The sequence below is a fragment of the Cebus imitator genome, unplaced genomic scaffold, assembly GCF_001604975.1.
Source record: "Cebus imitator isolate Cc_AM_T3 unplaced genomic scaffold, Cebus_imitator-1.0 Scaffold68, whole genome shotgun sequence".
NCBI lineage: Eukaryota > Metazoa > Chordata > Mammalia > Primates > Cebidae > Cebus > Cebus imitator.
Window position 1 is genome coordinate 6,222,098 of NW_016107383.1, and position 22,740 is coordinate 6,244,837.

The following is a 22,740-nucleotide window of genomic DNA, read 5'->3' on the forward strand; positions in this document are numbered from 1 at the left end:
GGAGCTATTTTCCATCCCTGCATCACAGGAGTCAAGTTTCAGATTCTTGGGAGAGTCTACTTGACCTGGTTTGAGTGATTTTCCCAGCCTTTAGCCAGGGGAAGATGGCCGGCTCTATGCAGTGGGGGAAGGGGCGTTGTTCCTTGGAAGAGAACCAGGATGCTGTTACATAAGGAAGAGGAGATGCGATTATGGGTAGTGAAGAACACAAGATGTCCATTTCAGTGTCCCTGTGTAAAAACTAGCATTTTAACAAACAAATGTGAATATTTTATTGTAGTAAGTATCTTTATATAGACTGTCACTTGACAAAACAGTAAGCATTCAAATTGAGATGAGAAGAAAGGAAGGACAGAAGGAAGGTAAAAAGGGACAGCCAAAAGTCAACCCTTTAATGAATAGATTATGAAATAGAATTTTCCAAATGCTCGATAACAGTGAGGCTTCAATGGAATGACATAAACATTTCTCTCCTGCCTATGAACTTCTATGGGAATGATAGCAGTATTCTTTTGGTTTAAGGAAAATCTTGCCTCGCAAACAAAGTGCAACACAGCACAGCAAAACAAAAATGCTTCTAGACCAGGCATGGTGCCTCATGACTGTAATCCCAGAACTTTGGGAGACTGAGGTGGGAGGATTGCCTGAGCTCAGGAGTTCAAGACCAGCCTGGGCAACACGGTGAAACCCTGTCTATACTAAGATACAAAAAATTAGTCTGGCATGGTGGCCTGCACATGTAATCCCAGTTACTTGGGAGCCTGAGGCAGGAGAATTGCTTGAACCCAGGAGGCGGAGGTTGCAGTGAACCAAGATTATGCCAGTGCACTCCAGCCTAGGTGACAGAGCGAGATTCCGTCTCCAGGAAAAAAAAAAAAAGAAAGAAAAAATGCCCCTACACTTTCAATAACAAGCCTAACCCTGGAGTGGAAGACAGTGAGTAGCTGCTCCTCAGTCTTTCCCCATCCATTTCCCTTTAGGATGATGTTTATATAGGCACGAGTCTTATATCAGGCCTCACCCGTGTGCAATCTCATCCTTTGCACTTCGCCATGCAAAGGATGAGTCTGTTGGTTTCCTCTGGGGTCTTGGTGTGTGCTGGAAGTCAAATTTTACATTTGATATTTGTTTGTTTAAAAAGATTAGGATTTGAACTGACATAAATTAACTTTTGAGTCAAGTTCATGCAAGCATTTATAATTATTAATGGAAGTTAAGTATATGTATTTTTAAAAAGCAATTCCTTTGTGCTTGCAAAAAGAAAAATCATGGGACTGGTATAAAATGTACACAAAGTTTTGTTCCATGAGATAAGAGCAATTATTTCTCCACAACACTTAACAGTGTTTCTGTCAATCCTGCTGTCCTTGCTTTGGCTCAAGTCCCAGTGCCTTCTAAAAGGGGGGAAAAAGCTGACTTTGAAATCCACAGCTGTGACCTCATGCCTCTTTCTTTGTTAACTAGCATGTCTTCTTTTCAATATTTTGTAAAGGGCAGAACTCTAAAGAAAGTGTGAATTTTATGTTTAACCAAGATTTCCTTTTAATGACTGTGAGAGTATTTATGCTTCTCTAGGCAATAGATGTGGTCTGCTGATAAAAGGTAATAATGATACTCCTTTTGGCTAGTGGTTGTAATGGGACTGTAGACAGTTGAATCATTTGTAAATTAATAAAAGAGTTGAGTATTGATGGATTTGGTTGTTGCATTTGCTTCAACACTTTTACACTTTGTTTTCTTGAGCAATTGGATGGGAGCTGATGCCACTCTTGGTTCTAGAACACCATCCAAATTATCTGAACATGGTCCACGTTGCCCTCATTTTCTACTGGATATTTAGAAGCCTGTCTATTAACTAAGAGGTGTTGAGGGCTACAAACTCAGACAACATTTAGAGAGTAGTAGCATGGATAGAAAATGCCCTAAAATTTTATAATTTTTAACCTAGGAATCCTGAATGCTGTTTGCTGTTCTGAGATGTCAACACACCTGGAGTGCTAATGGAATCGTTTTCTCTTTTGAAATTTCCTAGATTGAAGCCTCCATCCTATTTGTACTTTTCCACTTGATGTTTCCCAGGACAGCTTTCTTTCAGCAGCTCATTCATGCAAAAACTTGGGCAGTGACATTTGCTAGTCCACTGACTTGATATGACTCAGAAACTTGTAAACATTGTTTAATTTTTAAAAATTCTTACTTTTAATTTTCTTCCATAAGTAATACAAACCTCTTTATCTATTAATAAATTTTCTTCTCATGTTGATAACTAGGAAAAATTATAACAGTTTTTCTGTTCATCTAAATATTAGGTTCAGATACCTTTCTCTTCCATTTGAAAAAAGTTATTCTTTCTTTTTTTTTTTTTTGAGACAGAGTCTCACTCTGCCATCAGGCTGAAGGGCAGTGGCACGATCTCGGCTAACTGCAATGTCCACCTGCTAGGTTCAAGCGATGCCTCAGCCTCCTGAGTAGCTGGGAGTACAGGTGTGTGCAACCACTCCCAGTTAATTTTTGTATTTTTAGTAGAGGCAAGGTTTCACCATGTTAGCCAGGACGGTCTCAATCTCTTGACCTTGTGATTCGCCCATTTGGGCCTCCCAAAGTGCTGGGATTACAGGTGTGAGCCACCGCAACCAGCAAAAAGTTATTCTTATGATAAATTTATGCTTTCTCATTAGCCAGAGAAATGTAAGCTCTTTCTTCCATTCATGTCACATTGAGAACAGGAAGCTAATGTTTTTATTCTGCGTGGCTAGCATTCTCTACATAGAGGTAGTAAAGGACAACTAGAAAGAAAATCTATTCTTAAAATTGTCTTACAGTGCTTACTGATTTCAGATGAGTGGATATTTTGTGGAGTAGTTAATTCTTCATTCACATAGCTCAATGAAGGGTGACTTTTTTTTTTTTTTTGAGACAGAGTCTTGCTCTGTCGTTCCCAGGTGGGAGTGCAGTAGCATGATCTTGGCTCCCTGTAGTCTCTGCCTCCCCAATGCAATGTATTCTCCTGTCTCAGCCTCCTTAGTAGCTGTGACTACAGGTGTGTGCCACCACACCTGGCTAATTTTGTATTTTTAATAGAGATGGGATTTCACCATGTTGGTCAGGCTGGTCTCAAACTCCTGACCTGAGGTGATCCACCCATTTTGGCCTCCCAGTGCCAGGATTATAGGCGTGAGCTACCGCAGCTGGCTGAGGGTGACTTCTTAATATGAATAATCTTTCAAAGAAACAGTGCATTTCATCTGGGGTCAGAGATTGTCCTTCACCAGTACGTGGACTTGGGCAAGTATCTTAGTTGCACCTTGTTTCCTTTACCTATAAAATTGGAATAGGAATGTATGTTTTGAAGATTAAGTGAGCTTTTAAGCTGAATCATTACATGAAGTAAGGGAAAGGGAAAAAATATTTATTGATCCCCTATTATAATGCATTCCATTCATTATATCCATTATCCTATTTAAAGTTGTCATCTCTCCTTTGCAAAAAAGTATTGCTGTCACCCTTTCTATAAATAAAGAAACAGGTTTGGAAAAAAACATAGCCTGCTCAAGATTATTAACTAAGTGGTAGAACTGGGAATGAAACTAATATCCAAACCCCATATTATGCCCCATGCCTATGTAGGAAAATGTCTGTTTCTTTCTCTATATTGTTTTTTAAAATGAGAAAGAAAGGCTGGGCTTAAAAGTAGGTAAGAAAGGCAAACTTTTCTGTTAAGTATTAGCTTTTCTAAGAAACTAAGTTAGAGAGTATATAATAAAAACATTCTTACCTTTTTTGAAATACTGGAACATTTGTGTAGAGTTCCAGAAGTGTGTTTTGAAGTTTGAATGACCTACACAAAAAGTAATACAGATCTATTCATTTTTGTAAACTGTCAGAAAAGATAAAACATTCTGTGCTGATTCATGACCATGTGCTTTGTATGCTTCTGACAGGCATAAATCAGTTATCTTTGAAAACTGGATCCAAGTTTATAAAACATAATTATCTTTTACTTGGTCCTGAATGCCTTTACAATCACTTTTTCAAATATTTTAAAATGAATATCTGATTTTCATAATATATCCGTAACAGCCTTCTCAAATTATCATATAATCAAAAATATTGGATTACCCGAGTGAAAAACCTAAGGACATGCAACAGTTCTCAGTAGAGTAGATTATAGAAGCTCACATGTTTCAAGGAGAAAAATTTATCCTTGTAACATAATCAAAACATTTTACAAAATTGGCTTTAATTATTAAACTTGGCAAGAGTGTTAAATTCTAACACTTCTTAGTTCTTTGTCACAAGGTCACTACTATTTGACAAATGGATATCTTTTGGGTAAGAAACAAATGCTCTTAGGCTTGTGTTATTTTGCAAACTGATGAGTTCATTAATGGGATTGTAAAAAAATATATGTATTTTGAGGCTGAGGAAGCCTTTTATGTGTATTTTGTTTATATTACTTTGACTTTTTGATTTAACAAATAGGAGCTTAAATGTTATAATGTTCACATTATTTTTGTTTTTCCTTTTCAGTGGCTCCACCCACAAGGTTAAGATATAATGTAATATCTCATGACAGTATACAGATTTCATGGAAGGCTCCAAGAGGGAAATTTGGTGGTTACAAACTTCTTGTGACTCCAGCTTCAGGTAAAAACAATTGACTGTATTTAGTAGAGCATTAGCAACGTTTTATTCATGGGTAACTAAAAACATGTAGTGCTGGCCAGGCATGGTGGCTCACACCTGTAATCCCAGCACTTTGGGAGGCTGAGGCGGGTGGATCATGAGGCCACGAGTTTGAGACCAGCCTGGCCAATATGGTAAAACCCCGTCTCCACTAAAAAATACAAAAAATTAGCCGGGCATGGTGGCACGTGCCTGTAGTCCCAGCTACTCAGGAGGTTGAGGCAGGAGAATTGATGGAACCCGGGAGGTGGAGGTTGCAGTGAGCCAAGATCACACCACTGCACTTCAGCCTGGGTGACACAGCGAGACTCCATCTCAAACAAACAAACAAAAAACATGTAGTGCCAAGCATTGTGTTAGGATTATTTGAAAGCTTTTTGTTTTGTTTAGAGTCTAAAGTCTTACCCTCTAATCAATGCAATAATGTTCTCCAAAGAGTAAAAAGTGACTCTTGGCTATAGTTCTTTTCAGCCAAAAATTATCAGACAATCAACAAGTTGTACTTCTTCTGTTTAGACATAAAATGAATACTTTGAATTCGTTGGAGCTTAAAAAATACAATGCATCTGAGTGTCCAATAGTTGTGACTGGTTGCATAAGTTATGATTAATTAACTCAACAGAATAATATTCAGCATTACACATTAAAATTATAAAGGCAAAGTAGACATTGTGAAAATAAATGATAAGGCAGGAAAAGCATAAGTTGAACACATTTTTTGGTCATGAATAGTTACTTAAGGATGCTTTAAATTAAGCATCTTTATTTTAAAGATGATGTTTAGATGATGCTTAAAGATACTTCATTATTTAAAGATGCTTTGAATGAAGTGTCTTTAAATAATGATCTTTAAGCATCATTTGGTTAAATTTTTCTTTCTCATATTTTATGTTTTATTATACAAATATAATCAACCAAAATAATACAAAGCATGTAGGGAAACTGCCTCTGCTACATGGTTGTTTTGAAGATGAAGATGGGATCAACAACTCAATTGCTTGAATTCAAAGCTTGATTGACTTATAAGTAGTGTGATTCAGGCAAGTTATTTAATTACTCGGTGTCTCAGTTTCTTCTATACAATGAGCAAACAATATTTGTACCCACCTGTGGAGTTCTCTATGAATTTGCAACTCAAGGTTGATCTGGGATCAGCAGCATTGGCATTACTTGAGAGCTTGTTAGAAATGCAGAATACTGGCTCTACCCTCGACCTCCTCAATCAGCATCTGAATTTTAAAAAAGATCTCCAGGTGATTCCTATGCACATTAAATTTGCGAAGTACTGGTTGTGAAGACTTAAAATAAATATAAAGCCCTTAGAACAGTGATGTCATTATAGTAAGTGCTTAGTAAATGTTACTTATGATTGTCATAAGATTGCTCTCAGGTCTCATTTCTTCTCCAAGGATCCATTTTCACAGAGTACATAATAAGTACTTAATAATAGCATATTTGTATAATATATGTATTTATGTAAATATAGTAATTGTTTTTTCTTTTCATTGGTGATAAAGAGGGTTATATGAAGCTAGACTCCTTTCAGTGGTAGACCTTTTTCTAAAAGATACAATGAAGAAGAACAATGCTTTTTGTTCATTAAGATGTGGACGCCTTACTCAAGAGTTGAGGTAAACATTCGAACAAGGCAAGCAGATGAAACACCTGGTTTCTTGCTTGGTCGCCAAAAGGACATATCTTTTATTTTTGAATTATTTATTTATTTATTTATTTGAAACAGAGTTTCACTCTTTGTTGCCCAGGCTGGAATTTTGGCTCACTGCATCCTCCACCTCCCAGGTTCCAGTGAATCTCCTGTCTCCCTCCTGAGTAGCTGGAATTACAGGTGCCCGACACCACACCCAGCTACTTTTTGTATTTTTAGTACAGATGGGATTTCACCATGTTGGCCAGGCTGGTCTTGAACTCCTGACCTCAGGTCATCTGCCTACCTGGGCCTCCCAAAGTGTTGGGATTACAGGCGTGAGCCACCGTGCCCGGCCCAAAACTATCTTTTTTTTTTTTTTTTTTTTTTAAGCTCTGGGATACATGTGCAGATCATGCAGGTTGGATATGTGACCTATCTTTTATTAAGAAATGTTATCCAGAGGCTCATTAATGACTTTTGGTTGAGCAATACTAGATGTCCACTTTTCCCATGTCATACAGAGGTGACTCGGTTATGGAAAACAATATACTCAAACCTGGTTCAGGGTTTTCATTTTGGAATATGACTCAATTTTGAAATTTCTTTGATTTTTAAAAATATAGCTTATTTAAATTTAACTTGAAAAGATTCTTGAACATTTATGATTCTAAAGGTTAAAATACAAGTTACCAGTTTTTGGTACCTCTGAGAATCCCCCATGTCTAATCTTGAAAGGTAATTTTTTTCCTTTAGGTGATTGGTAGCCTAAATTTTCCTGATGAATTGCTGATAATACGAAACTATTAAGTACCCCCCAATCAAGTGTTATTGAGGCATCACAGAATTGTAGAAGTGACTTAGGTAGCCTCCGAACCAAACCTTAATCTGAATCCTTCAATCTCCTCTTGAAGAGTGTACCCAAGAAGTAGATGTCTAGTTCTTGCTTAGACATCTCCTGTGACAAAATAAAAATAGGGAATGAAAGCAAATTATTTCTCCCTGAATGCTAGGTTTATTTTTGCAGTTTCCTCACTGCAGCAATCAAGACAATCAGTCTTGACAATATGGTATCTATTTGATTAAACATAGTAAATAAAAATAGTAATAAGTACATTTAGCCGCAAAATGTTTATAGCTGTTTCAACACCATGAGACATGGTCCAACTGTTGTTTATGCCAGCCTTTCTAATGCGTGTTCCATGGTATTCTGCCGGATGCTAATAGCTATGATGCAGCTCAATGGTTTAATGGTCAAATAAATTTGGGAAATGCTGGTTTAAACAGAGTTTAAAGCTTTGTTGTTGTTGTTTCAGGAATCTCAAAGCCTTTAATAAAATAATACACTCCATAACTCTCAAAGAGAGACTCTAATATACAGGATTTTTTTTTCTAGAAACTTTTTTTTTTTTTTTTTGAGACGAAGTTTCGCTCTTGTTACCCAGGCTGGAGTGCAATGGCGCGATCTCGGCTCACCGCAACCTCCGCCTCCTGGGTTCAGGCAATTCTCCTGACTCAGCCTCCCGAGTAGCTGGGATTACAGGCACGCGCCACCATGCCCAGCTAATTTTTTGTATTTTTAGTAGAGACGGGGTTTCACCATGTTGACCAGGATGGTCTCGATCTCTTGACCTCGTGATCCACCCGCCTCGGCCTCCCAAAGTGCTGGGATTACAGGCGTGAGCCACCGCGCCCGGCCACTTTTTTTTTTTTTTAGTGAAACACACAGAGTGACAGATATTTAGGTGCACTTTTTAGAAGATGAGTTTTAAATGATAGAAGTTCCTGAAACCAGATTTAACATCTTGAACATCAACGCATACAGGGAAATGGGTTTTGGCAAGTGAAAGACTCCATTTTGCCCTCCAGAAGTAGGCAGCACAGGTAATAGCAGCATCAAATTTCTGAATTAAAAATATTAATTTTGTTCGACTATGATTGAATTACATTATCATCTGTATTATGTCTGACTAATTCAGCAAATTTCGGACTTCTCTTGCTGATACTGCTAGAGAGACAGAAGTTTCCATTTCCCTTTTCTCAGATACAGTAATTGCAGGTAAAAATTAGAGAAGAAAAGTAAAATGTAGAATTCTGCATAAAAGTTGAGTAATTATCAGCACTTTCAAGAAAGCCTTAGATGTCAGTCTAATTTGACGGAGAGGTGATGGGATTTTGACATTTTTTTCATGAACCAAGCTATCTTTTGAGTAGCCAATGAGTGATTCCTTCAGTATCCTGAGCCATCTGTGGTCAGATTTAAGATAATGAAATTGCTCATGTTTCAAGGATGCTTTGACTCACTTTAGAGAGGGCGTAGAAATAAATTCCAGTGTAAATAATTACATTTGGCTTGCCCATATCTCTCCCTTCACTTTTTTTTTGTTTGTTTGTTTTTTGAGGCGGAGTCTCTCTCTGTCACCCAGGCTGGAGTATAGTGGCTCAGTTATGGCTCACTGCAACCTTTACCTCCTGGGTTCAAGCAATTCTCCTGCCTCAGCCTCCTGAGTAGCTGGGACTGCAGGCGAGCACCACCATGGCTGCCTAATTTTTTGTGTTTTTAGTAGAGATGGGGTTTCACCATGTTGGCCAGGCTGGTTTTGAACTTCTGACCTCAGGTGATCCACCTGCCTTGGCCTCCCAAAGTGCTGGGATTACAGGAATGAGCCTTGGTGCCCAGCCTCCCCTTCACTTTTAAGTGGAATTCATTCCTTGAAGAGTATATCTGATACTGAGGCCTCGTTGTATTGTAATCTTTTATTATGGATTTTCCTACTATGTTAAAGCAGTAGTGTGTTATGATGAAATATTTTCGTGAATTTGGTTTTCTCTAATTTCAACAATTGTTAAAGCTATCTAATGAAAAAAGAGTACAGCTGAAAAGAGAATGAAAACTGTATTGTAATTAGGTGCAATACACATATATATTGTATTTTTAAATGTATTCACCTTTTGTATTTTTAAATGTATTCATCATATAATAATCATGGTGTATACTATAAATATATACAATATTAAATATATAAAATAAAACACATTTCCAAACATGCCTTCACTCTTTAACACCTCAATTGCTAATTAATAAAGTTTCTTAATGTACACAGTAACCTTCTTTCGTAGAACTGATTTATTTTTCTATTTTATTATAGGTGGAAAAACGAATCAGCTGAATCTCCAGAACACTGCAACTAAAGCAATTATTCAAGGTCTTATGCCAGACCAGAATTATACAGTTCAAATTATTGCATACAATAAAGATAAAGAAAGCAAGCCAGCTCAAGGCCAATTCAGAAGTATGTATTTATGAGTCTGAAAGTACTTCCTCAGGATTCTGTCCCAGCCTTGGATTTGAGTCTGTGTTACATATTTTAACAGGTTAAAATTCTAGATTTTTTAAGATTTATAGAGATCCTGGAAGACCTTCAGTTCTACCTTCCATGAATTCCTCCTATCTCTAATAATTTCTAGCCTTCCCTTTCCCCATTTTGCTGTATTCCTACGTATCCTTTATGCTTTAGTTTCCAGTGTGCTCCTTGACATTGGCTCCTGAACCTTACCCAGGCATCCTCCTATGTGATTTCTTAGCATCTAGAGCTTCCCTTCTGGTGCTATCACACAATTTTGTAATGGTTTATTTACTTCTCTGTGACCCCCACAAGCCTGTAAGTTTTACAAAGACTGTAACTCAATGATTTTTATTTCTCATGGTATCACAGTTGCATATGATAGGCCTGGCACATAAAGGGTGCTCCATAAATGTGAAGGACTGAATGGATCATGCCTGCATCTCCTCTATAGGATCCCAAGGAAGTGCCAGTCTGGCCTCTACTAAAACAACCTGCGCAACAGGGAATTTAACTCTTTCCAATTGTTAATCAGTTGACATAGGGAATGTTCTATGCCAGACTCCATGATGAGCTGATTTGTCAACAAATACAATGTGATAAGTCTTGGAGAGAGTATATATAGGACTCTGTGAAGAGAGGTACTCTCTCTGCCCCAGTAATGGGCTGTGGAGAGGCTAGGCTTGGGAAAGCTTCATGTTTGACCCAGTTCTCAAATAGTCAGTTGGGCATTTGGAGAAAGAATAGGATGTGCAGAGGACACTCTAAGTAGGAAAGAAAACTCTGCGGTGGTCCAGTCAATGTCCACAGTTCCTTAGGAAGCATTTTCTTATATTGAGTTTAAAAATGGTCCACACAGGCCCTGATTCTTCTGTCTCTCAGGAGACATTCATTCATTCATTTTTTTTTTTCATTTAACAAATGTATGCCACATACCTACTAAGTGCCAGACTGCTTTCTAGGCACTAAGCACATGACAAATCCCTGCCCCTACGGACCTCATATTCTAGTGATCAGAGACTACAGCAACACCCTCTTCCTGAAAGTGGCATTACAAATGTGAAAGGTGAAACTTTTTTGTATTATGAGTGCAAACAGAAGAGGCCTATCCTAATTCACTTTCTGTTACTTCATTGCTAAACCCAATTTATTATTAAGGACAATTTGAAGCTTAATAAAAAATCATCAGAATATATAATTAACTCCTAAGTAGCTATCATCTGGCTTCAACAATTGGCTGCTCGTGGCCAGTCTTATGTCTTTTATCCCCCCAAACTCTTTCTCTTACTATTTTTTTAAGCAAATCATAGATATCATTTCAAGTAGATTTTTTCTAAATTTTAAACAGTAGCTTTAAAAATTCTGCCGTAAGATGAATCCATACATCTGTGAGGCTGTGGGTCTGGAACTTCGTGTGCAGCAATGTTCTATCTAGATTTTGTTTACACCCTCTCCCTCCCTTTTTTCTCTTCCTCTTCTCAGTAATGTTTTGTGAGACGTATAGGCTGGTGCAAAAGTCATTGCAGTTTTCGCAATTACTTTCTATTAGAAAAATCACAATTACTTTTGCACCAACCCAATATTTTGTGACTCTTTTAAAAAATTAAAAGAAAACACAACTTTGCTAAGCTACCTCTTGAAACTTCTGAACAAAGACATTGCGCAAATTCACCTGTCAGCAGGACATGCACATGTTGTAAATGTTACATTCTTTTGAGATTCACATTGTCCGGGAACTCTGGAAAAGGTTTTTATGTTATTTTTTGGTATAAATCAGCCTTCTGTCTCATTTTACTGGCACTATACTTTAGTTTCTGGCCTCCAACATTCCTACGTGAGTAGCTGAAATAACTTCACTTAAAGTTTGTGAGAAGCAGTAAAAGGGATGAGAAATGATTTATCTTCCTCTAGTCTGAGGTTTTGCAATTGATTATTTAAAATATTCCACTGACTGAACAGTGGAAGAAACGCAGAGAGCCTTATAAATCTTTCCCAGGTTACTTATTCAAAGCACTTAAAAGGAAATTCATTTGTTTCCATCTTGCTTAACTCTGCTAAGATAACTGTAGAGAAACAGTAAAACTGGTTAGCTTAGATAAATGATAACGCAAGCGTAAATGTTTTTAGCTGTGTTATTTTTATTGGCAGTATAGAGGGATTTGTTCTGCCCAAATAGCAGTTTGTAAGAATAAAATGGAAATTGCTTGGATAGCTTTCTTTTCCCTTCTGCATTTCAGTTACATTCTTGCTGTCTGTGAGATGGAGCTAAAGCCTAGTCTCCCCTTCCTAGAAAACTTCCGTGGTTAGATCCAGGAAAGTGGTGATCAAGATGAAGCCTTGTGGTTATAAGTTTGCATTTAGTGCAGGGATTTGGTTTCTTTATGAGTTCATATTTTGATACACAGTAAAACATAAGAAATGATCTTTGGGCTGGGTGAGATGGCTCACACCTGTAATCCCAGCACTTTGGGAGGCTGAGGTGGGCAGATCACCTGAGGTCAGGAGTTCAAGACCAGCCCGGCTAACATGGTGAAACCCCATTTCTACTAAAAAATACAAAAAATTAGCCAGGCATGGTGGTGTGTGCTTGTAATCTCAGCTACATGGGAGGCTGAGGCAAAAGAATTGCTTGAACCTGGGAGGTGGAGGTTGCAGTGAGCTGGGAGTGCTGTTGTACTCTAGTTTGAACAAGCGTGAAACACTTGGTCTTAAAAAGAAAAAAAAAAGAAATGATCTTTGAATTTCTAAGACAGAAAGGCATGTCTGATCTAACAGACATTATGATTCCAAACTTGCCACAAGCAATTCAACCACTTCCAGCCTCAGTTTCTTCACCTGTGAATGAGGGTGATAACATGTGCCTGTTACCCTACAGATGAGCTGACTTCACCACATAGCAGAGCATGGTAGCTATTGTTGTTGTAAGAAATACATTTTGCTTGTCACAATCTGTTTTCCAACTGATTTTGCACCTTGGTTGATGTATATGTTACATCTTGTATGTGATGTAGTGGATCAGCTTCCAAAATGTCTGTTATTTTTTCTTGTTTGTTTATAGACTGCTTTTATAACTCTGTGTTTTAATTTAGGACCTTTAAATATGGAGGTCACTTCTTCAATGATTAAGAGAGACATGAGATGGAAATAAAGGTTTTATTATTTACAGGTCCTAGGAGTTGCATGGCATGCTCAGAGGCCACACCCATGGAGGTCAGGGAGCACATGAAGTGGGGGCATACATAAGCCAAAGGTCTTTATTGGGGTCCAGGGCATTATGCCCAGGTTTCTTCGAGGAGGGTTTTAATTGGTGGATTTAAAGCAAGCAGGCATGAGTTCCAGGAGGTCACACTGTGACTGAGAGGTGGTCACTGTGGCCTATCTACATAGTCTGTGCAGAGAATGAGGGTCAGTGGAGCTGGTCAAGTGGGCTGTGTGCAGCTCTCCCATAGGGAAGTAGAAGGTAGAAATAGATCTAGGAGAGAATAATGAATAATAAGAGTAACCCCTGAGTCGAGACTGGCAGAAACTTCACTGGAAAGGTGACATTTGAACTAGACTTTGAAAGATGGGCAGGGAGCAGTTGTATAAGGCAGATATCTGGATTAACCATATTTAGTAACTAAAGCTTCAGGATATGTTATAGGACTGGAAACTGTCAAATGTGACTGAGCATGTTTCTAGTAAGAGTAAGTCTAACATATTTAAAATGGATGCTGAGGCAACATAAAATTATAAGAATTCACCACATTCTATTTTGGAAATTTTTTTCTCTTTTAAATGTATTTTATCAATTTTTGCCTGCAAACTCCCTGCCTTTCTTTGAAAGTCTGGCTCAACAAGGAAGTTTCTCCAAGTCTCTAACTCTGAATTTATTATTAGTTTTTCCTAGAGCCATTCCTACCTCCAGCACCGTTCAGCACAATCTTTCTCCTATTAAAGTTGCAGACATACTCTGTTGTGGAAAAGCAAGTAATTTGGAGTGACAGCCCATGTGTGGGTGGGGTTGAAGATACAGATTTGGAAATTATTGATGAAAGGGTCAGAATTTAAATTGTAGGGCGGCAAAATTACAGGTGGGTTGTACAGAGACACAAGGCAACCTTCGTATATAATCGTGTTTCCTGAATAGTAGTAGAGAAAGGGCCCAAAGAATGAGAATGAAAAGGAGTACTCGAAAGAAGAAAACCAGGATAAAGCCATTGTAAAAACTGAGAAGGAAAAGAAAGTGGTGTGTGTATGGGGGGGTGTGGGCGGGGGGGATGCTCCAAAGTGCCAAGGCTTATAAAGAAGTCAGTGAATGAGGTTTTAAAAGTTATTATAAAAATTTATACATATCAGGATCAAGGCATCTTATATTTTTATTTTTAAAATGTTTAAAAAAAATTTTTTTTAAATCTTGGAATTTAATCTCTGGGTAGCAGAAAGCCAAGGAAGGTTTCTAAGACAAGGAATAATGGAATTAGGGTGACATGACCTTGGCAAAAGACAACTCTCAAACCATTTCAGCAAAGGGATGAAAGACAGTGGAAAGAAAGAGGAGGAAGATATGATAAAGACAGGATGAATGGAACAATATCCCGGAGAAGGCAGCAAGGGTGGTTCAGGGGAAATCGCTGCTTCCCCTATGTAGCTTGCCCTCCAATACATCTGTTGATTTCCATGAAGCGAAGGTAGCAATTAAATGAAATACCTTGGCTCACTTCTGCATTTTCACAGGGTGTTTTATTTGTGCAAGAACCATTGCCATTTGGCAGGGTCTTGACTGCTTCCAACAGCCTAAGGTGCTATTTGGCAGAAAAGCAGCTGTGCAGTTTTAAGGAGAGAATGCAGTGGAAAGTTAAGCTACGAATATAGGTTGATATGAATTTATTAAAAGGCCAGAAGACATTTTTGTTTCCTTAATATTTTCTAATTAAATCCATAAAGAAAAACTACCATTTATTAATAGAGAAACTTCTTATGTTTGAAAAGGACTATTATAAGGATCTTCACTTTTTTTTAATATATATATATATATATACAGTTGGAGCAATTCCAAATGAGGCTGTTCATGGTTAAAATCTTTCTAGAACGGGAACCAAGTTCATAGGCTAAGTCCAGAGACTTGAAGATATGGCTTTAACCCCGTACCAGCACTTAACTGGTTTTATGAGATAGATTTTAGTTTCCTGGTTATTCATTCCATCATGTATAAGCCAGGGATAATTATGCTGATTTTAAAGCAGGTATGAAGGATTAAATATATGTGACACATTGTGCATACTGCATACTTAGCCAAAGTAATTCCTTAAATGTTTTTGTGTCTTCTCATGACAAGGTTGAAAAAAAGCAGCAGTTCTAATATTTGGGGATGAGTTTGTACCATGGAGCTCATTTCTATAAATACTTTTAGGGCTTGCAAGGGTTTTAGTAAAACTCATTGAATATTTTCTTTTAGACTTTAATATGACATGGTGTTGTATCTCTACTTTTCTTCCAGTTAAAGATTTAGAAAAAAGAAAGGAACCAAAGCCCAGAGTCAAAGCTGTGGACAGAGGAAATGGGAGTAAACCATCTTCACCAGAAGGTCAGAGATGATTTTGATTACCTCGTGTTGGGTGTTGGGTTGTTTTAATTACACAGGCAATATTCACATATGTGGTTGCTGGTCCCATCTGAGAAGTACAGGTCTAAATGAAGATTGCCTGTGGCCTCTTTGTATTCTTCCTTCCTTTCCCATACAAGATGACCCTCGACCATTTGGCTTGTGACTTTTCAGGCACCTTTCTTGGAATGTGCATATATGTACAGCCTGTCATATTTCTCATTATGTGCATACCTTTTCACTTGGAAGCCTTTCCATGTCAATTCATATAGGAGGCAACATCACCCAGTATAAATTGCCTGGGCTCTCCCATTTGCCTGCCTAAATTCAAAGCCTGCCTTTGCCACTTTGAGTGATCTTATACTAGTTATCTAAATGTCTATGCCTCTATTTCCTTATCTGCAAAATGTGGAGACTGAGATTCACATTATAGAGTTCTTTGGGATAAAATGTGTTGATATATGTAAAATACTTAGAACATTACCTGACATTGAATAATGTTAGGTATTATTGTTAGTGTACCTCATTCTTTTTAATAGCCAGCTAGTATTCTATGGGCTAGACTATTACGATTTATTGATTATTCCCCCTCCCTGCTCTTGTACCCCTCCCCTTTTTTTTTGAGGTGGGGTCTCGCTCTGTTACCCAGGCTGGAGTGCAGTGGCGTGATCTCAGCTCACTGCAACCTCCACCTCCCAGGTTCAAATGATTCTCCTGCCTCAGCTTCCTGAGTAGCTAGGATTACAGGCATGTGCCACCATGCCCAGCTAATTTTTGTATTTTTAGTAGAGATGGGGTTTCACCATGTTGTCAGGCTGGTCTCAAACTCCTGACCTCAGGTGATCAGCCCTCCTCGACCTCCCAAAGCACTGGGATTAAAGGAGTGAGCCACTGTGCTCAGTCAATTATTCCCCTTTTGATGGGCATTTAATGTTTTCTGATTTTGACTGTCACAAACATGCTGCAACAATATATTTCTAGCTGGAACTACAAGGTTAAAGGATAAGAAAATTTCATACTGCTGAATTGATAGATGGCAGGCTCTAACAATATTGACTTAAATTTTTTTTCAGTAATTCGTACTTCTGTCAAAAATATATAACAGGGATTATTTCATATGTTCTTTTCAACATTTGAAATCCTTAATATTGGAAAAATTTCCCAATTATATCTCATTTGTTTAATTTACACCTTTTTGATTACTAGTGAAGTTGCACATTTTTTCATACCTTTAGTAATCATTTGTAATTTTTCCTGTTCAGTTTTTGTGTTGTCTTTATTTCCTTAATGAATGTATAAAAACTTTCTAAATATCTTGAGTATGAAACACTTTTCTACATATTGTTGTATTTTTGCAAATATTTTCTCCTGGTGTATGATTTGCCTTGCAACTTTATTCATCTGTTTGAAAATTTTTGAATATAATTTAAAAAATTTATGACAAATGTTTTACTCTGAATTTTGATGCATTTCTTGGCTTTCTAACATATTAATATGTAAAAACATTTTTCTGTTTTTCTTCTAATGACTCACAGGCTTATATTTATGCTTATTACAACTTATTAAATGTATTAGATATAAAAATGTATAAAAATAGTATCATAAACATGTTTGTCCAGCTTAAGAAAATAAACCTATTACTGTACAGTGAAAACTCATTATTTATCCCTATAGATTTCCTTTCTCTCTTGTAGGAGGCTGCTGCTACCCTGAAGTCAGTTTTTATCATTCCACTATGTGTCTTTATCATTTTACTTCATATATATCTGCAAGCTTAAAACATATTAATTATACAAAATTCAAATTTTATATGCATTTTGTTATGATGGATGTATACCTTTGCAACTTTTAAATTCTAATGTTAAACTTTTTTGGGTTATTTATGTTGATTTATGTAGAGCGAAATTATTCATTTCCTTTGCTGTGTAGAATAGAATGCCACTGGATAGATATATTCCAGTGTATTTAACCCTTCCACTATTGATGTTACCAGTATTTTGCTATAATTAATTTGTTGTAAATATCTTTGCTTATGTCTTCTTCTGTACTTGTGGTAGAATTTTTCTAGAGTATATTCCTTGGAATCAAGTTATTCACTTGCTGTGTATATATATTTTTATAGCTCCTCTCAATATCTTCTTTATGTTTTTATATCTAATACTTCCTTCCTTCATTGTATTTTCTTTTTTCTAACATCCTGAATTGAGCGTTTATCCATTAATTTTTAATCTTTTCTTTTCTGGTATATGCATCTTAAAATATCCAAGTACTGCTTCAGCTGTCTCACATAGATTTTGATATGTAGTATTGTTCTACTGTAGTTCATACTATTGTCTAAATTTCACTAGATTTTCTTCTTTGATCCATGAGTTACTTAGAAATATGCTATTAATTTATAAACATCTGGAGATTTTAAAAGAGGGTATTTGTTATTGATGTCTAATTATTGCATTGTGGGTAGAGAATGGGGTGTGTAGAAATATTCTTTGAGATTTGTTGAGGCATTTTTATTACTTAAATGTGGTCAGTTTTTAAAAGTATTTCATGTTTCCTTGAGAAAAATGTACATTGTAATTTCCCTGGATGATATTTGTCCATTTCTATTTGTAACTCTGGCAATTTTGCTTTAAATACTTAAAGGCTAAATATATACGAAATAAGAGTTATTATATTTTTCTGGTCAATTTTTCTTTTTCATATTGTATAATGGTTCTTTTTATTCTTAGTAATTTAATATTTGCCTCAAGGACTATTTTATCTAATATTAACACACCTGTGTCACATTTATTTTTTTTAGTACTCACCTAATGCATTGAATCTCTATTCTTTAACTTTCACTATATTTGTGTTTCAAGTTCAAGGTGAGTAATTTGTAGAGAAGGTTTATTTGCATTTAAAAAATTCTCTTACGGTCATTGTGTGTTACCTGATAGCTTTAGTTTACTTAAATTTGTTGATGTTACTGGTAATTTTGGACTTACTATTTATTTTGTGCTATTACCCTACATTTTTCTTATCTTTTTCCACCCTTTACACCTTACTTAAAATTGACCAAGTTTCTTTTTTTTTGTATATTCATTTTATCCCTTACTGACCTGGAAAAGCTAACGTAGTCTAATACTGATCGGTGTCTTTACTATTTCCCTGTAATACAGAATGTAGAATTCAATAATGCTTTAAATTCAGCTATTCATCTCCCATCTTACACATCGTTCTTGACAAATACATTAACTTATATTTTTGGTGTCACACAGATATTATTTAATATATTAACTGTAGATGTTCTTAACAATCAGTGTTTGTCCAGGTTTGCCCATGAAGTTGTTTTGCTCACCATTTCATCTTGCATCTCAGACTTTCTCTATGTATCCATTTTCCTTCACAGAAGATCTGTGGTGGTAAACGTATCTTTATTCATGCAAAAATATCTTCAGTCTGCAGACACTATTGAGATATTAGTTGGGTACAAGGTTGAGAGTTGTCTCCAATCATTTCAAAGACATTTTACTATCTTCTGGTTCCTGTGGCTTTGTTGACATGTGTGTTTTCAGTCTAGGGATTGTTCCTTTGTAGGTGACCTTTCTTTTCTCTCTGGATGGGTTTCAGGCTTACTGTCTTTTGTCTCTAGGGTTCTGCTGCTTCACTACCATCAGCCTAGATGTAGATTTCTTTGTGCTTCCAGAACCCAGATTTATTTAATTACTTACTTACTTACTTACTTACTTACTGTTGAGACGGAGTCTTGCTCTGTCTCCCAGGCTGGCGTGCAGTGGCACAATCTCAGCTCACTGCAACCTCCACCTCCCGGGTTCAAACAATTCTCAGCCTCAGCCTCTCAAGTAGTTGGGATTACAGGTGCCCACCACCACGTCCAGCTAACTTTTGTATTTTTAGTAGAGATGGGGTTTTACCATCTTGGCCAGGCTGATCTTGAACTTCTGACCTCGTGATCCACCTGCCTCAGCCTCCCAAAGAGCTGGGATAATAGGCGTGAGCCACCGTGCCTGGCCCAGAATCCAGATTTATATCTTTCACCAGGATTAGAAAATTTTTAACGTTTAATTCTTTAAAAGATTATTTTTTTCTCAATAACTTATATTCATATTCTTTCTCTCAACTAGCTTTATGACAGTTTCTTTGGACAATCTATGTCTTTTAATACTAATATTTTCTACCTGATTTTATAAATGATATTTTGGGTTCTTTATATCTGGTTTTTAGGACACTAAATCTCTTCCCCTTTCTAATCTACTCTTTAGACTGTTCTTTTCAATGAGGAAATCTCTTTTTTTTTTTTTTTTTTGAGACAGAGTCTTACTTTGTCGCCAGGCTCCAGGCTGGAGTGCAATGGCACAATCTCGGCTCACTGCAACCTCCACGTCCTGGGTTCAAGCAATTCTCCTGCTTCAGCCTCCCGAGGAGCTGGGACTACGGGCGCATACTACCACACCCAGTTAATTTTTGTATTTTTAGTAGAGACGGGGTTTCACCATGTTGGCCAGGATGGTCTCAACCTATTGACCTCATGATCTGCCCACCTCGGCCTCCATAAGTGCTGGGATTACAGGCTTGAGCCACTGTGCCCGGCCGAGGAAATCTTTTATTCCTAGAAAATATATTTGCTTCTTTTTCAACATTGCTAGGAATTTTATATGGTGCTTCTTTCTTTTTTAACTTTTTAATTATTCTGTTATTTTAATCATGATTATTTTATATTCTGAATTCAATAATTCTATTATTAAAGTATTTTAATATTATATTCTTTTATTTTTTTAAGGAATCTCTCTCTGTTGCCCAGACTGGAGGGCAGTGGTGTAATCTTGACTCACTGCAACCTCTGCCTCCTGAGTTCTAATAATTCCCCTGCCTCAACCTTCCAAGTAGCTGGGATTATAGGCCCCTGTCATCATGCCTGGCTAAGTTTTGTATTTTTAGTAGACAAGAGGTTTCACCATGTTGGCCAGGCTGGTCTCGAACTCCTGACCTCAGGTGATCTGCCTGCCTCCATCTCCAAAAGTGCTGGAATTACAGGCGTGAGCCACTGCACCTGGCTAGGGTTAAATTCTTGTTACTTGTTTATACTGACTTTCACTCATGGGCTGGTTTCTTTGTATGACCTGCCACTTTGGCTTGTGGACTTGTGTGGAAATTCTTCACAACACGGCTTAAGGGTGTGCTCCTTCAGAAGGGTGCCTTTTGGTTGCTACTAACTTGGAAACATTTTATGTTGATTTCTTATCTTAAGATACTTAGGGCTTGTCCATGGTTACAAATTCACAGGAGAGACAGTTTTCTCTCACATAGAGCTTAGGCCAATATAAACACTTTCCTTGTCATCTCCCTTTCTAGAAAGCAGTTATTTTTCTAGTCCAACATTTTGTAAGGATATGGCCCTGTGAGGGTGCCTCCTTTACATAAAAACTATCAAGTCCAACTTCCTACCTTGAATGCATTAAGATCTTGTCTCTCAGTCCAGCACGACCATTACAGTTTAATGTCTTGATTGATAAATTTCTGCTTAAGGTGAAATCTGCCAGATACATATTTTCCCTTGCATTAAGTAAGTAGCTTATGATGAGATATTTTGAGACATGTACATATTCTGTTTCTCATGAAAATTTCACATACTTGTTTTAGTGTCTACTGATTCTTGCCTGAGTCAGTAACTATTATAATGTTTCTCAAATGATAATTTTTCTAATTTCATTGTTTATTCTACGTTTATTATTTGGCATTCTACTGTAAAGAAGGTTTTTCCTTCTTCCACATTTGTTTTTCTTTTTGTATGAGTATGGACTGGTAGATTCTTAGTTTATTTGATGGATTATAATCCATTATTATCATTATTTATTTTGATGCTCAAATTGTTCCAGATTTGCTAGGTGGGAACTATTTCAAGCTGTCTCTTATGTCTTTTAAATATGTCCCCATATTTCTTTAAGTTATTTCTTACTTTCTGGCACAAACTTTACATTCGGAGCTCTTGTTATTTTTTTCTGTCTGGCCCCAAAACAAACCATTTCTTCCAGGAGTTCTGGTTTCTTTTTGTGGAGAATAGCATTTTGAAACCAAAATGTAGATACTAGATGTGCCTATTGCTTCTGGAGTGTCACACCATTATGTCTGTCTGTCTCGCACACTCTCATTCTCTTGCTCTCTATCAATTATCTATCATTTATCTATCAATCATCTGTTATCAATCGTGCATCTATCATCTATCTTTCTATTATCTATCTATCTGTTTTATTGCATCTTAGTGTCTATCTTTTGCCCATACCACAGGTTTTATTCTAGCCCTGCTTCTTTTAATATTTATAACTCCCCTTTCAAGAGAGAGAGAAACATGGCTCCCAATATTCTAAATATATCTACTCATATGGTCAATCATAGAAATAGTTTTAGAACTGCCAATCTGTACACACTGCAAAAAAACAAACAAATCTATTGGTTTGTTTAATGTTTGCTTTTAGTCTAGGGTATATCATATCTGTGCTCAAAAGGATGTTGGATTAATTCTTTTCTTCCCTATTCACTGTGGTTTTGTCATTTAATACAGTTAGGTTAATCTGTGAGTATGTAAAACATTGACACATTTCCAGAAGCTGAAAAGTCTACAAAAGGATGACACTGAAAAGGATTTTTTTTACCTGCCAAAGAATTTCTGCTATTCTTTCCTTCCAGCTTTACTCGCCCCTTCTATATAATCAAACGTGTTAGTTTCAGTCTTATCTTTTGTGTGTTTCTTTTTGTAAAAACAGGTTTGTTGATATTTTTAAGGGAGGATTTTACAAGGAAGTTTGTGGGTTTGGATTGGCTTCTTTTTTTTTTTTGCCACTCGATGCTTAGAAAATGGTGCTCAAGGTGAAATCTATGGAGGCGTATGTAGATTAGAGTTTGGCTCCAGAATTTATTAGCTACAGCTATGTATTCCTAAAGTGTCTCTTCTTTTCCCTAATGCATCTTCCTCTTTCCTTTGCAAAACCTAGGATTGAGGGATTGAGTGAAATGAATTAAAACCAAAAAGTAGACAGTGGAAGAGTGAGGCTACTGTTGGCACGTGTTCTAATAAATGCTAATACACGTTTGGAGAAGGAAGATTCATAGGCAGTCTATTTCCTTCCTCACTGAAGATATGTTTGAACATATGTTTATGAGGATCTCTTCCTGAGCCCACTTTCAGGCAGGCGCTATCTCAAAGGGTTTATGGCAGTGATGAGGGCTTGGGGTAGGGCAAGAACTTTCAGGAGGTTTGTGGAAAACGGGTGGCTTCCTCTTTCAGGTGAGGGTTTCTAGGAGGTGTGTGCCAGGATAGTGAGGACTTTGTGATAGCTCAGGTTATGTGGGAGATTTGTCTTAAGAAGTAAGTTATAGGCCGGGCGCGGTGGCTCAAGCCTGTAATCCCAGCACTTTGGGAGGCCGAGGCGGGTGGATCACGAGGTCAAGAGATCGAGACCATCCTGGTCAACATGGTGAAACCCCGT

The 22,740-nt window shown here is 37.1% G+C and overlaps 1 protein-coding gene across 4 annotated transcripts in view; it reads left to right on the forward strand.

Annotated features, from left to right (window-relative positions):
* Positions 1 to 22,740, forward strand: part of COL14A1 (collagen type XIV alpha 1 chain) — a 255,166-nt gene that overhangs the window by 31,188 nt on the left and 201,238 nt on the right. For all 4 annotated transcript variants that reach the window (XM_037739316.1, XM_017530706.2, XM_017530707.2 and 1 more), the window contains exons 3-5: positions 4,531 to 4,647; positions 9,481 to 9,624; positions 15,155 to 15,241. In XM_037739316.1, the coding sequence (XP_037595244.1) occupies positions 4,531 to 4,647; positions 9,481 to 9,624; positions 15,155 to 15,241 (348 nt within the window). The remainder of the gene's footprint in view (positions 1 to 4,530; positions 4,648 to 9,480; positions 9,625 to 15,154; positions 15,242 to 22,740) is intronic.